This window comes from Cherax quadricarinatus, chromosome 5 (assembly GCF_038502225.1).
Source record: "Cherax quadricarinatus isolate ZL_2023a chromosome 5, ASM3850222v1, whole genome shotgun sequence".
Classification (NCBI taxonomy): domain Eukaryota; kingdom Metazoa; phylum Arthropoda; class Malacostraca; order Decapoda; family Parastacidae; genus Cherax; species Cherax quadricarinatus.
This window is the reverse complement of record NC_091296.1, coordinates 2,923,932-2,938,931: the sequence shown is the minus strand read 5'-3', so window position 1 is coordinate 2,938,931 and position 15,000 is coordinate 2,923,932. Positions and strand designations below refer to the sequence as shown.

General features: G+C 46.4%; 1 protein-coding gene across 7 annotated transcripts in view; it reads left to right on the top strand.

Moving 5' to 3' along the window:
* The window catches only part of NfI (Nuclear factor I), a 547,854-nt gene that overhangs the window by 291,662 nt on the left and 241,192 nt on the right, over nucleotides 1-15,000 (top strand). For all 7 annotated transcript variants that reach the window (XM_070098949.1, XM_070098960.1, XM_070098954.1 and 4 more), the window contains one exon: nucleotides 5,719-5,874. In XM_070098949.1, coding sequence (XP_069955050.1) covers nucleotides 5,719-5,874 — 156 coding nt within the window. The remainder of the gene's footprint in view (nucleotides 1-5,718; nucleotides 5,875-15,000) is intronic.

Genomic DNA, 15,000 nt, shown 5'->3' with positions numbered 1-15,000 from the left:
CACAATGACTGTGGGAGATATACAGCTGCCAGTGTGTATACAGTGGGAGATATACACCTACCATTGTGTGTACAGTGGGAGATATACACCTGCCAGTGTGTATACAGTGGGAGATATACACTTGCCAGTGTGTGTACAGTGGGAGATATACACCTACCAGTGTGTGTACAGTGGGAGATATACACCTGCCAGTGTGTGTACAGTGGGAGATATACACCTGCCAGTGTGTATACAGTGGGAGATATACACTTGCCAGTGTGTGTACAGTGGGAGATATACAGCTGCCAGTGTGTATACAGTGGGAGATATACACCTACCAGTGTGTGTACAGTGGGAGATATACACCTGCCAGTGTGTATACAGTGGGAGATATACACCTACCAGTGTGTGTACAGTGGGAGATATACACCTGCCAGTGTGTATACAGTGGGAGATATACACTTGCCAGTGTGTGTACAGTGGGAGATATACAGCTGCCAGTGTGTGTACAGTGGGAGATATACACCTACCAGTGTGTATACAGTGGGAGATATACACTTGCCAGTGTGTGTACAGTGGGAGATATACAGCTGCCAGTGTGTATACAGTGGGAGATATACACCTACCAGTGTGTGTACAGTGGGAGATATACACCTGCCAGTGTGTATACAGTGGGAGATATACACCTACCAGTGTGTGTACAGTGGGAGATATACACCTGCCAGTGTGTATACAGTGGGAGATATACACTTGCCAGTGTGTGTACAGTGGGAGATATACAGCTGCCAGTGTGTGTACAGTGGGAGATATACACCTACCAGTGTGTATACAGTGGGAGATATACACTTGCTAGTGTGTGTACAGTGGGAGATATACAGCTGCCAGTGTGTATACAGTGGGAGATATACACCTACCAGTGTGTGTACAGTGGGAGATATACACCTGCCAGTGTGTGTACAGTGGGAGATACCTGCCAGTGTGTGTACAGTGGGAGATATACACTTGCCAGTGTGTATACAGTGGGAGATATACACCTGCCAGTGTGTATACAGTGGGAGATATACACCTGCCAGTGTGTATACAGTGGGAGATAGACACCTACCAGTGTGTGTACAGTGGGAGATATACACCTGCCAGTGTGTGTACAGTGGGAGATATACACCTGCCAGTGTGTGTACAGTGGGAGATATACACCTACCAGTGTGTGTACAGTGGGAGATATACACCTGCCAGTGTGTGTACAGTGGGAGATATACACCTGTCAGTGTGTGTACAGTGGGAGATATACACCTGCCAGTGTGTGTACAGTGGGAGATATACACCTACCAGTGTGTGTACAGTGGGAGATATACACCTGCCAGTGTGTATACAGTGGGAGATATACACCTGCCAGTGTGTATACAGTGGGAGATATACACCTACCAGTGTGTATACAGTGGGAGATATACACTTGCCAGTGTGTATACAGTGGGAGATATACACTTGCCAGTGTGTATACAGTGGGAGATATACACCTGTCAGTGTGTATACAGTGGGAGATATACACCTGCCAGTGTGTATACAGTGGGAGATATGCACCTGCCAGTGTGTATACAGTGGGAGATATACACCTGCCAGTGTGTATACAGTGAGAGATATACACCTGCCAGTGTGTATAGTGGGAGATATACACCTGCCAGTGTGTGTACAGTGGGAGATACACACCTGCCAGTGTGTGTACAGTGGGAGATACACACCTGCCAGTGTGTATACAGTGGGAGATATACACCTGCCAGTGTGTGTGCAGTGGGAGATATACACCTGCCAGTGTGTGTACAGTGGGAGATATACACCTGCCAGTGTGTGTACAGTGGGAGATACACACCTGCCAGTGTGTATACAGTGGGAGATATACACCTGCCAGTGTGTGTACAGTGGGAGATACACACCTGCCAGTGTTTGTACAGTAGGAGATACACACCTGCCAGTGTGTATACAGTGGGAGATATACACCTGCCAGTGTGTGTACAGTGGGAGATACACACCTGCCAGTGTGTGTACAGTGGGAGATACACACCTGCCAGTGCGTGTACAGTGGGAAATACACACCTGCCAGTGTGTGTACAGTGGGAGATATACACCTGTCAGTGTGTGTACAGTGGGAGATATACACCTGCCAGTGTGTGTACAGTGGGAGATATACACCTGTCAGTGTGTGTACAGTGGGAGATATACACCTGCCAGTGTGTGTACAGTGGGAGATATACACCTGCCAGTGTGTGTACAGTGGGAGATATACACCTGCCAGTGTGTGTACAGTGGGAGATATACACCTACCAGTGTGTGTACAGTGGGAGATATACACCTGCCAGTGTGTGTACAGTGGGAGATATACACCTGCCAGTGTGTGTACAGTGGGAGATATACACCTGCCAGTGTGTGTACAGTGGGAGATATACACCTGCCAGTGTGTGTACAGTGGGAGATATACACCTGCCAGTGTGTGTACAGTGGGAGATATACACCTGCCAGTGTGTGTACAGTGGGAGATATACACCTGCCAGTGTGTGTACAGTGAGAGATATACACCTACCAGTGTGTGTACAGTGGGAGATATACACCTGCCAGTGTGTGTACAGTGGGAGATATACACCTGCCAGTGTGTGTACAGTGAGAGATATACACCTACCAGTGTGTGTACAGTGGGAGATATACACCTGCCAGTGTGTGTACAGTGGGAGATATACACCTGCCAGTGTGTGTACAGTGGGAGATATACACCTGCCAGTGTGTGTACAGTGGGAGATATACACCTGCCAGTGTGTGTACAGTGGGAGATATACACCTGCCAGTGTGTATACAGTGGGAGATATACACCTGCCAGTGTGTATACAGTGGGAGATATACACCTGCCAGTGTGTGTACAGTGGGAGATATACACCTGCCAGTGTGTATACAGTGGGAGATATACACCTGCCAGTGTGTGTACAGTGGGAGATATACACCTGCCAGTGTGTGTACAGTGGGAGATATACACCTGCCAGTGTGTATACAGTGGGAGATATACACCTGCCAGTGTGTGTACAGTGGGAGATATACACCTGCCAGTGTGTGTACAGTGGGAGATATACACCTGCCAGTGTGTGTACAGTGGGAGATATACACCTGCCAGTGTGTGTACAGTGGGAGATATACACCTGCCAGTGTGTGTACAGTGGGAGATATACACCTGCCAGTGTGTGTACAGTGGGAGATATACACCTGCCAGTGTGTATACAGTGGGAGATATACACCTGCCAGTGTGTATACAGTGGGAGATATACACCTGCCAGTGTGTGTACAGTGGGAGATATACACCTGCCAGTGTGTATACAGTGGGAGATATACACCTGCCAGTGTGTGTACAGTGGGAGATATACACCTGCCAGTGTGTGTACAGTGGGAGATATACACCTGCCAGTGTGTATACAGTGGGAGATATACACCTGCCAGTGTGTGTACAGTGAGAGATATACACCTGCCAGTGTGTATACAGTGGGAGATATACACCTGCCAGTGTGTGTACAGTGAGAGATATACACCTGCCAGTGTGTGTACAGTGGGAGATATACACCTGCCAGTGTGTATACAGTGGGAGATATACACCTGCCAGTGTGTGTACAGTGAGAGATATACACCTGCCAGTGTGTGTACAGTGGGAGATATACACCTGCCAGTGTGTATACAGTGGGAGATATACACCTGCCAGTGTGTATACAGTGGGAGATATACACCTGCCAGTGTGTATACAGTGGGAGATATACACCTGCCAGTGTGTGTACAGTGAGAGATATACACCTGCCAGTGTGTGTACAGTGGGAGATATACACCTGCCAGTGTGTATACAGTGGGAGATATACACCTGCCAGTGTGTATACAGTGGGAGATATACACCTGCCAGTGTGTATACAGTGGGAGATATACACCTGCCAGTGTGTGTACAGTGAGAGATATACACCTGCCAGTGTGTGTACAGTGGGAGATATACACCTGCCAGTGTGTATACAGTGGGAGATATACACCTGCCAGTGTGTATACAGTGGGAGATATACACCTGCCAGTGTGTATACAGTGGGAGATATACACCTGCCAGTGTGTGTACAGTGAGAGATATACACCTGCCAGTGTGTGTACAGTGGGAGATATACACCTGCCAGTGTGTATACAGTGGGAGATATACACCTGCCAGTGTGTGTACAGTGGGAGATATACACCTGCCAGTGTGTGTACAGTGGGAGATATACACCTGCCAGTGTGTGTACAGTGGGAGATATACACCTCTGACTAGCTTCATGTAAATCACAGTATATATGTGACCTTCAGCGGACCGGCTCAGTAGCTCTCCTGACAACGTCACCATCATGGCTGCCAGCACTGTACTGACAACGTCACCATCATGGCTGCCAGCACTGTACTGACAACGTCACCATCATGGCTGCCAGCACTGTACTGACAACGTCACCATCATGGCTGCCAGCACTGTACTGACAACGTCACCATCATGGCTGCCAGCACTGTACTGACAACGTCACCATCATGGCTGCCAGCACTGTGCTGACAACGTCACCATCATGGCTGCCAGCACTGTGCTGACAACGTCACCATCATGGCTGCCAGCACTGTGCTGACAACGTCACCATCATGGCTGCCAGCACTGTGCTGACAACGTCACCATCATGGCTGCCAGCACTGTACTGACAACGTCACCATCATGGCTGCCAGCACTGTGCTGACAACGTCACCATCATGGCTGCCAGCACTGTGCTGACAACGTCACCATCATGGCTGCCAGCACTGTGCTGACAACGTCACCATCATGGCTGCCAGCACTGTACTGACAACGTCACCATCATGGCTGCCAGCACTGTACTGACAACGTCACCATCATGGCTGCCAGCACTGTACTGACAACGTCACCATCATGGCTGCCAGCACTGTACTGACAACGTCACCATCATGGCTGCCAGCACTGTGCTGACAACGTCACCATCATGGCTGCCAGCACTGTACTGACAACGTCACCATCATGGTTGCCAGCACTGTGCTGACAACGTCACCATCATGGCTGCCAGCACTGTACTGACAACGTCACCATCATGGCTGCCAGCACTGTGCTGACAACATCACCATCATGGCTGCCAGCACTGTCCTGACAACGTCACCATCATGGCTGCCAGCACTGTACTGACAACGTCACCATCATGGCTGCCAGCACTGTACTGACAACGTCACCATCATGGCTGCCAGCACTGTGCTGACAACGTCACCATCATGGCTGCCAGCACTGTGCTGACAACGTCACCATCATGGCTGCCAGCACTGTGCTGACAACGTCACCATCATGGCTGCCAGCACTGTGCTGACAACGTCACCATCATGGCTGCCAGCACTGTGCTGACAACGTCACCATCATGGCTGCCAGCTCTGTACTGACAACGCCACCATCATGGCTACCAGCACTGTGCTGACAACGTCACCATCATGGCTGCCAGCACTATGCTGACAACGTCAGGTGACGCTGGTGTCTGTGACACAGCCAGGTGAACACTGGCACAGCTGTCAGCCTCACATCTTCGTCACCCAGGGGAGAGAAACTAGAACAAGGACCTAATTAATTTTGAAGTCATATATGAGCACTGAGGCGGAGTCCGTGTATGTGTGTGTGTGCTCAGGTCACTGTCCCTTGTAGAAACTAATAAATATTCTTGTTTCTGGCCACAGGATGAGTTTCACCCGTTCATCGAAGCGTTGCTGCCACATGTCAAATCCTTCGCATACACGTGGTTCAACCTGCAGGCTGCCAAGAGGAAGTACTTTAAGAAACACGAGAAGAGGATGTCGCTGGAGGAAGAGAGGAGGTGTAAGGATGAGTTACAGGTGAGTCAGTACCTTCTTTATAGTACTGGTTATGGAGAAGTTGCTGGGGAGTCAGTCCCTCCTTGCTAGTACTGATTAAGGATGAGTTGCTGGGGAGTCAGTCCCTCTTAGCGAGTGCTGATTAAGGATGAGTTACTGGGGAGTCAGTCCCTCTTTGCTAGTACTGATTAAGGATGAGTTGCTGGGGAGTCAGTCCCTCTTTGCTAGTACTGATTAAGGATGGGTTACTGGGGAGTCAGTCCCTCTTTGCTAGTACTGATTAAAGATGAGTTGATGGGGAGTCAGTCCCTCTTTGCTAGTACTGATTAAGGATGAGTTACTGGGGAGTCAGTCCCTCTTTGCTAGTACTGATTAAGGATGAGTTGATGGGGAGTCGGTCCCTCTTTGCTAGTACTGATTAAGGATGAGTTGATGGGGAGTCAGTCCCTCTTTGCTAGTACTGATTAAGGATGAGTTGATGGGGAGTCAGTCCCTCTTTGCTAGTACTGATTAAGGATGAGTTACTGGGGAGTCAGTCCCTCTTTGCTAGTACTGATTAAGGATGAGTTGATGGGGAGTCGGTCCCTCTTTGCTAGTACTGATTAAGGATGAGTTGCTGGGGAGTCAGTCCCTCTTTGCTAGTACTGATTAAGGATGAGTTGATGGGGAGTCAGTCCCTCTTTGCTAGTACTGATTAAGGATGAGTTACTGGGGAGTCAGTCCCTCCTTGCTAGTACTGATTAAGGATGAGTTGCTGGGGAGTCAGTCCCTCTTTGCTAGTACTGATTAAGGATGAGTTGATGGAGGGTCAGTCCCTCTTTGCTAGTACTGATTAAGGATGAGTTACTAGGGAGTCAGTCCCTCTTTGCTAGTACTGATTAAGGATGAGTTGATGGGGAGTCGGTCCCTCTTTGCTAGTACTGATTAAGGATGAGTTACTGGGGAGTCAGTCCCTCCTTGCTAGTACTGATTAACGATGAGTTACACACACACACACACAATGCAAGGAGGCTGAGGAGAGGTTTGTACCCAAGAGTAACAGGAATAATGAAAAAGCCAGGATGAGCCCATGGTTTACCCAAAAGTGCAGGGAGGCAAAAACCAAGTGTGCTAGGGAATGGAAGAAATATAGAAGGCAAAGGACCCAGGAGAATAAGGAGCTCAGTCGTAGAGCCAGAAACGAATATGCACAGATAAGAAGGGACGCCCAAAGACAATATGAAAATGACATAGCAGCGAAAGCCAAATCTGACTCGAAACTGTTGTACAGCCACATCAGGAGGAAAACAACCGTCAAGGACCAGGTAATCAGGCTAAGGAAGGAAGGAGGAGAGACAACAAGAAATGACCGTGAAGTATGTGAAGAACTCAACAAGAGATTCAAAGAAGTGTTCACAGAGGAGACAGAAGGGACTCCAGAAAGACGGAGAGGTGGGGCACACCACCAAGTGCTGGACACAGTACACACAACCGAGGAAGAAGTGAAGAGGCTTCTGAGTGAGCTAGATACCTCAAAGGCAATTGGGCCAGATAACATCTCCCCATGGGTATTGAGAGAGGGAGCAGAGGCGCTATGTGTACCCCTAACAACAATATTCAATACATCTATCGAAACAGGGAGATTGCCTGAGGCATGGAAGACAGCAAATGTAGTCCCAATCTTTAAAAAAGGAGACAGACATGAAGCATTAAACTACAGACCAGTGTCACTGACATGTATAGTATGCAAAATCATGGAGAAGATTATCAGGAGAAGAGTGGTGGAACACCTAGAAAGGAATGATCTCATCAACAGCAGCCAACATGGTTTCAGGGACGGGAAATCCTGTGTCACAAACCTACTGGAGTTCTATGACATGGTGACAGCAGTAAGACAAGAGAAAGAGGGGTCGGTGGATTGCATATTATTGGACTGCAAGAACGCGTTTGACACAGTTCCACACAAGAGATTGGTGCAAAAACTGGAGGACCAAGCAGGGATAACAGGGAAGGCACTACAATGGATCAGGGAATACTTGTCAGGAAGACAGCAGCGAGTCATGGTACGTGGCGAGGTGTCAGAGTGGGCACCTGTGACCAGCGGGGTCCCACAGGGGTCAGTCCTAGGACCAGTGCTGTTTCTGGTATTTGTGAACGACATGACGGAAGGAATAAACTCCGAGGTGTCACTGTTTGCAGATGACGTGAAGTTGATGAGAAGAGTTCATTCGATCGAAGACCAGGCAGAAATACAAAGGGATCTGGACAGGCTGCAGACCTGGTCCAGCAACTGGCTCCTGGAGTTCAATCCCACCAAGTGCAAAGTCATGAGGATTGGGGAAGGGCAAAGAAGACCGCAGATGGAATACAGTCCAGGGGGTCAGAGACTACAAACATCACTCAAGGAAAAAGATCTTGGGGTGAGTATAACACCAGGCACATCTCCTGAAGCGCACATCAACCAAATAACTGCTGCAGCATATGGGCGCCTGGCAAACCTCAGAACAGCATTCCGACATCTTAATAAGGAATCGTTCAGGACCCTGTACACCGTGTACGTTAGGCCCATATTGGAGTATGCGGCACCAGTTTGGAACCCACACCTAGCCAAGCATGTAAAGAAACTAGAGAAAGTGCAAAGGTTTGCAACAAGACTAGTCCCAGAGCTAAGAGGTATGTCCTATGAGGAGAGGTTAAGGGAAATCAACCTGACGACACTGGAGGACAGGAGAGATAGGGGGGACATGATAACGACTTACAAAATACTGAGAGGAATTGACAAGGTGGACAAAGACAGGATGTTCCAGAGACTGGACACAGTAACAAGGGGACACAGTTGGAAGTTGAAGACACAGATGAATCAAAGGGATGTTAGGAAATATTTCTTCAGCCACAGAGTAGTCAGGAAGTGGAATAGTTTGGGAAGCGATGTAGTGGAGTCAGGATCTATACATAGCTTTAAGCAGAGGTACGATAAAGCTCATGGTTCAGGGAGAGTGACCTAGTAGCGACCAGTGAAGAGGCGGGGCCAGGAGCTTGGACTCGACCCCTGCAACCTCAACTAGGTGAGTACAACTAGGTGAGCACACACACACACACACACACACACACACACACACACAGGGAAGTGAATTAACCTAGGATAACCTAGGGAAGTGAACTGACCTTGGATAACCCAGGGAAGTGAATTAACCTAGGGAAGTGAATTAACCTAGGATAACCTAGGGAAGTGAATTAACCTAGGATAACCTATGGAAGTGAATTAACCTAGGATAACCTAGGGAAGTGAATTAACCTTGGATAACCCAGCTAAGTGAATTAACCTAGGGAAGTGAATTAATCTAGGATAACCTAGGGAAGTGAATTAACCTAGGATAACCTAGGGAAGTGAATTAACCTAGGATAACCTAGGGAAGTGAATTTACCTAGGATAGCCTAGGGAAGTGAATTAACCTAGGATAACCTAGGGAAGTGAATTAACCTAGGATAACCTAGGGAAGTGAATTTACCTAGGATAACCTAGGGAAGTGAATTAACCTAGGATAACCTAGGGAAGTTAATTAACCTAGGATAACCCAGGGAAGTGAATTAACCTAGGATAACCCAGGGAAGTGAATTAACCTAGGATAACCCAGGGAAGTGAATTAACCTAGGATAACCTAGGGAAGTTAATTAACCTAGGATAACCCAGGGAAGTGAATTAACCTAGGATAACCTAGGGAAGTGAATTAACCTAGGATAACCCAGGGAAGTGAATTAACCTAGGATAACCTAGGGAAGTTAATTAACCTAGGATAACCCAGGGAAGTGAATTAACCTAGGATAACCCAGGGAAGTGAATTAACCTAGGATAACCCAGGGAAGTGAATTAACCTCATATCCATCCTGTGGATGGTAGTGGCTAGTTTATTGTGTACATCATATCCATCCTGTGGATGGTAGCACAAGAGTATATGGATATACAATTATTTAGACGAGTATATCTGGATATACTAAAGAGGACAGTATGAGTGTCGTTTATACTACATGGTGTATGTGGGTTTCAAATGTTTTATGATAACATGGAGGTTCTAGAGAGGTTGAACACCGGGAGAGAAGGGGTTTAAGACTATAGTATATGGTGTTAGAACCTTTGTTGATCCTGTGTCTGGGTTCCTATTGTCTTCTTTTGTTTTTATCCCATCCTCTCATTTTTTTAGTTTTTTTTTTCTCCTTTTTCTTCTTCTTTTCCTCGTCCTCGTCCTTCCCCTCGTCCTCGTCCTCGTCCTTCCCCTCGTCCTCGTCCTTCCCCTCGTCCTCGTCCTTCCCCTCGTCCTCGTCCTTCCCCTCGTCCTCGTCCTTCCCCTCGTCCTCATCCTCCCCCTCGTCCTCATCCTCCCCCTCCTCGTCGTCCTCTCATCACCTGGGTTTAAAGGTCGCCTTCTTTATCTGCCATCTTTACTTCCCTCACTTTACGACCTTCATTCTCTCTGCTAAATCTCCTCTTCAACTGCTCACTTTTTTAACCTTGGCTCCAACCCTTTTCTTCCTTTTCCCCCTGAGATCCTCCCTTTCCTCTGAGGTCCTCTCCCTTTTCCCTGAGATCCTCCCTTTGCACTGTAGTCCTTCCCCTAAGATCCTCCCCCTTTCTACTGTGGTCCTCTTTCTTTCCCCTGAGGTCCTTTCTTGTTCCCCTATTGTCCTCCCTTTCCCCTGAGGTCCTCTCCCTTTATTCCCTTCCTGAGGCCCTTACCCCCTTCCTCCTCTGACGTTCATGCCCTTATGGTTCTCTGAGATTATCTCCCTTATTGTTCCCTGAGATCTTCTCTCTCATTGTTCCCTGAGATCCTCTCTCTCTTATTGTTCCCCGAGATCCTCTCTCTCTTATTGTTCCCTGAGATCCTCTTACTCTTGTTCCCTGAGATCCTCTCGCTTGTTCTTTCATGAGTTGTTCTTCCTTATTATTGGTGAGTGGTTCATCTTTGTTCCTGCTAGTTATTATTAGTGTGGTGAGGGAGTCACCACCAGGGCTGGTCTGGTCTGACCGTCACGCTGGTTATTATTAGTGTGGTGAGGGAGTCACCACCGGGGCTGGTCTGGTCTGGTCGTCACGCTCTCTTTTACACCAGTTTCCCCTCCATCACGTATTTTAATATTCCGTTTTCTTGTGGTTGTGTGGGGGGTCACTGTACTAATGTTGCCTTTCCTTGTTTCATGCGAGGTTTGTACTCAGTTGTACTCACCTAGTTGTGGTTGCTGGGGTCGATTCATAGCTCCTGGCCCTGCTTCTTCACTGGCCGCTACTGGGTCACTCTCCCTGCATCATGAGCTTTATCATACCTCTGCTTAAAGCTATGAATGGATCCTGCCTCCACTACATCGCTTCTCAAACTATTCCACTTCTGTGACTGAAGAAACACTTCCTAACATCCCTGTGATTCATCTGTGTCTTAAACTTCCAGCTGTGTCCCCTTGTTGCTGTGTTCCATCTCTGGAACATTGTCTCTGTCCACCTTGTCAATTCCTCTCAGTATTTTATAAGAACATAAGAACATAAGAAAGGAGGAACGCTGCAGCAGGCCTGTTGGCCCATACTAGGCAAGTCTTTAACTATCTTTCCCACTAACAAAATATTTGCCCAACCCAATTTACAATGCTACCCAAGAAATAAGTTTTGATGATTCTATTTACTCATTATGCAAGTCTCACTTAAATCCAGTCCCTCTCACTCATGTATTTATCTAACCTAAATTTAAAACTACCCAAAGTTTTAGCTTCAATAACCATACTAGGCAGACTGTTACACTTATCTACTACCCTATTTCCAAACCAATACTTTCCTATATCCTTTCGAAATCTAAACTTATCTAATTTAAATCCATTAGTGCGGGTTCTTTCTTGAAGGGATATCCTCAATACCTTATTTATATCCCCTTTGTTAATATCCATTTTCCACTTATACACTTCGATCATGTCTCCCCTCATTCTTCGTCTTACAAGTGAATGTAGTTTAAGAGTCTTCAATCATTCTTCGTACGGAAGATTTCTAATGCTGTGTATTAATTTGGTCATTCTACGCTGGATGTTTTCTAGCGAATTTATATCCATTCTGTAATATGGAGACCAGAACTGGGCTGCGTAATCTAGGTGAGGCCTTACTAATGATGTATATTATTATTATAATCAAAAAGAAGTGCTAAGCCACAAGGGACTAATGATGTATAAAGCTGTAAAATAGCCGCTGGACTTCTGTTGCTTACACTTCTAGATATAAATCCCAGTAATTTGTTTACTTTGTTACGTACGCTTAGGCATTGTTGTCTTGGTTTAAGGTTGCTGCTTACCATAACCCCCAAGTCCTTTTCGCAATCTGTATGGCTAAGTTCTACATTATTTAACTTATAAGTGCTAGGGTTATGCACACTCCCGAGCTTCAGAACCTTACATTTATCTACATTGAACTGCATCTGCCAGTTTTCTGACCAAGAGTAGAGTTTGTCTAAATCCTCCTGAAGTTCCCTAACATCTACGTTTGAATCAATTATCCTACCTATCTTCGTGTCATCGGCGAATTTGCTCATATCACTAGTAATTCCTTCATCAAGATCATTGATATATATTATAAACAACAACGGGCCCAAGACTGATCCCTGTGGAACGCCACTTGTTACAGATCCCCACTCGGATTTAACCCCATTTATGGACACTCTCTGCTTCCTGTCAGTGAACCATGACTCGATCCATGACAGCATTTTTCCCCCAATGCCATGAGCAGCCACTTTCTTCAACAGTCTCTGGTGCGGAACTCTATCAAAAGCCTTACTAAAATCTAAATAAACAATATAGAATTCTTTATCGTGGTCAACAGCCTCAAAAGCTTTACTGAAGAAAGTTAATAAATTAGTTAGACAAGACCGGCCTCTTGTGAATCCATGCTGAGTATCATTAATCAAGCTATGCTTATCGAGATGGCTTCTTATAATCTCAGCTATAATTGACTCTAGTAATTTGCCTACAATTGAGGTCAGGCTTATTGGGCGGTAATTTGACGGTAACGACTTGTCCCCTGTTTTAAAAATAGGAATTACATTAGCCATCTTCCACATATCAGACACTACACCTGTTTGAAGAGATAAATTAAAAATATTAGTTAAAGGAAAAAAATATTAGTTAAAGGTTAAAAATATTAGTTAATGTTAATATGTCGTTATCATGTCCCCCCTATCTCTCCTGTCCTCCAGTGTCGTCAGGTTGATTTCCCTTAACCTCTCCTCGTAGGACATACCTCTTAGCTCTGGGACTAGTCTTGTTGCAAACCTTTGCACTTTCTCTAGTTTCTTTACGTGCTTGGCTAGGTGTGGGTTCCAAACTGGTGCCGCATACTCCAATATGGGCCTAACGTACACGGTGTACAGGGTCCTGAATGATTCCTTATTAAGATGTCGGAATGCTGTTCTGAGGTTTGCCAGGCGCCCATATGCTGCAGCAGTTATTTGGTTGATGTGCGCTTCAGGAGATGTGCCTGGTGTTATACTCACCCCTAGATCTTTTTCCTTGAGTGAGGTTTGTAGTCTCTGGCCCCCCTAGACTGTACTCTGTGTGCGGTCTTCTTTGACTTTACCCAATCTTCAGGAGTCAGTTGTTTGACCAGGCTTGTAGCCTGTCCAAACCCCTTTGTAGAGTTTTCTGATCCTCATCCACTTGAATTCTCCTCATTAGCTTCACATCGTCTGCAAACAGGGACACTTGTGAATCTATCCTTTCCGTCATGTCAAGCACATAAACCAGAAATAGCACCGGCCCTAGGACTGACCCTTGTGGAACCCCACTCGTCACAGGCGCCCACTCCGACACCTCGTCACGTACCATCACTTGTTGTTGCCTTCCTGTCAGGTATTCTCTAATTAATTGCAGTGCCTTTCCTGATATTCCTGCCTGATTCCTGATTCCTGCACTAATCTCTTGTGCGGAACTGTGTCAAAAGCTTCCTTACAGTCCAAGAAAATGCAATCTACCCACCTCTCTCTCTCTCTCTCTCTCTCTCTCTCTCTCTCTCTCTCTCTCTCTCTCTCTCTCTCTCTGACACAGGATTCTCCGTCTCTGAAACTGTGTTAGTTATTGTGGAGAAGTTTTCTCCAGTCCCTGGGGGGGGGGACTTTCTTAAGAGAGTGAGACCCCTCTCTCCTGTTGTTAGGTAAGACACACATGCAACAGTTAGGTATCTTTATTTCGAAACGTTTCGCCTACACAGTAGGCTTCTTCAGTCGAGTACAGAAAAGTTGATAGAAGCAGAAGATACTTGAAGACGATGTAATCAGTCCATCACCCTTAAAGTTTTGAGGTGGTCAGTCCCTCAGTCTGGAGAAGAGTATTGTTCCATAGTCTGAAACAATATGGAGTAGAAGTGACAGGATGGAGCCTTATATACCGCCAGGAGGTGAGATGTAGGCCACTAGTAGAGGTAAGAATGTAGACGTTGGAAGGTCAGGTCCCTTTCAAATCCAGCCATTCTCACTAGTAGAAGTTGACCTTCCAACGACTACATTCTTACCTCTACTAGTGGCCTACATCTCACCTCCTGGTGGTATATAAGGCTCCATCCCGTCACTTCAACTCCATATTGTTTCAGACTATGGAACAATGCTCTTCTCCAGACTGAGGGACTGACCACCTCAAAACTTCAAGGGTGATGGACTGATTACATCGTCTTCAAGAATCTTCTGCTTCATTCAACTTTTCTGTACTCGACTGAAGAAGCCTACTGTGTAGGCGAAACGTTTCGAAATAAAGATACCTAATTGTTGCATATGTGTCTTACCTTACAACCTGTCGGTATTTTATACCATTTTAATGTTCACCCTCTCTCCTCGCAGTGTGAGAAAAGGTCAAGAAGGGGTCAATAATGTTTTATCCGTCCACTAGTGAGAGGGATAGAACATAAGAACATAAGAACATAAACACTGTAGATGAATGGTTCAAAGAACCGACATGTTGTTAAATTAGACACATGTGCAACTCTTGGGTAACTTTATTGAGGAAACGCTTCGCCACACAGTGGCTTCATCAGTCCATACGTAGGAGAAACTTGAAGAACAGGAGGAGAATGAGGTAATCAGTCCCTCAACCTTGAGTCTATGTGTTCAGTCCATCAATCTTGAATAGAATACGGCATATGAGCGGAGAAGCAGC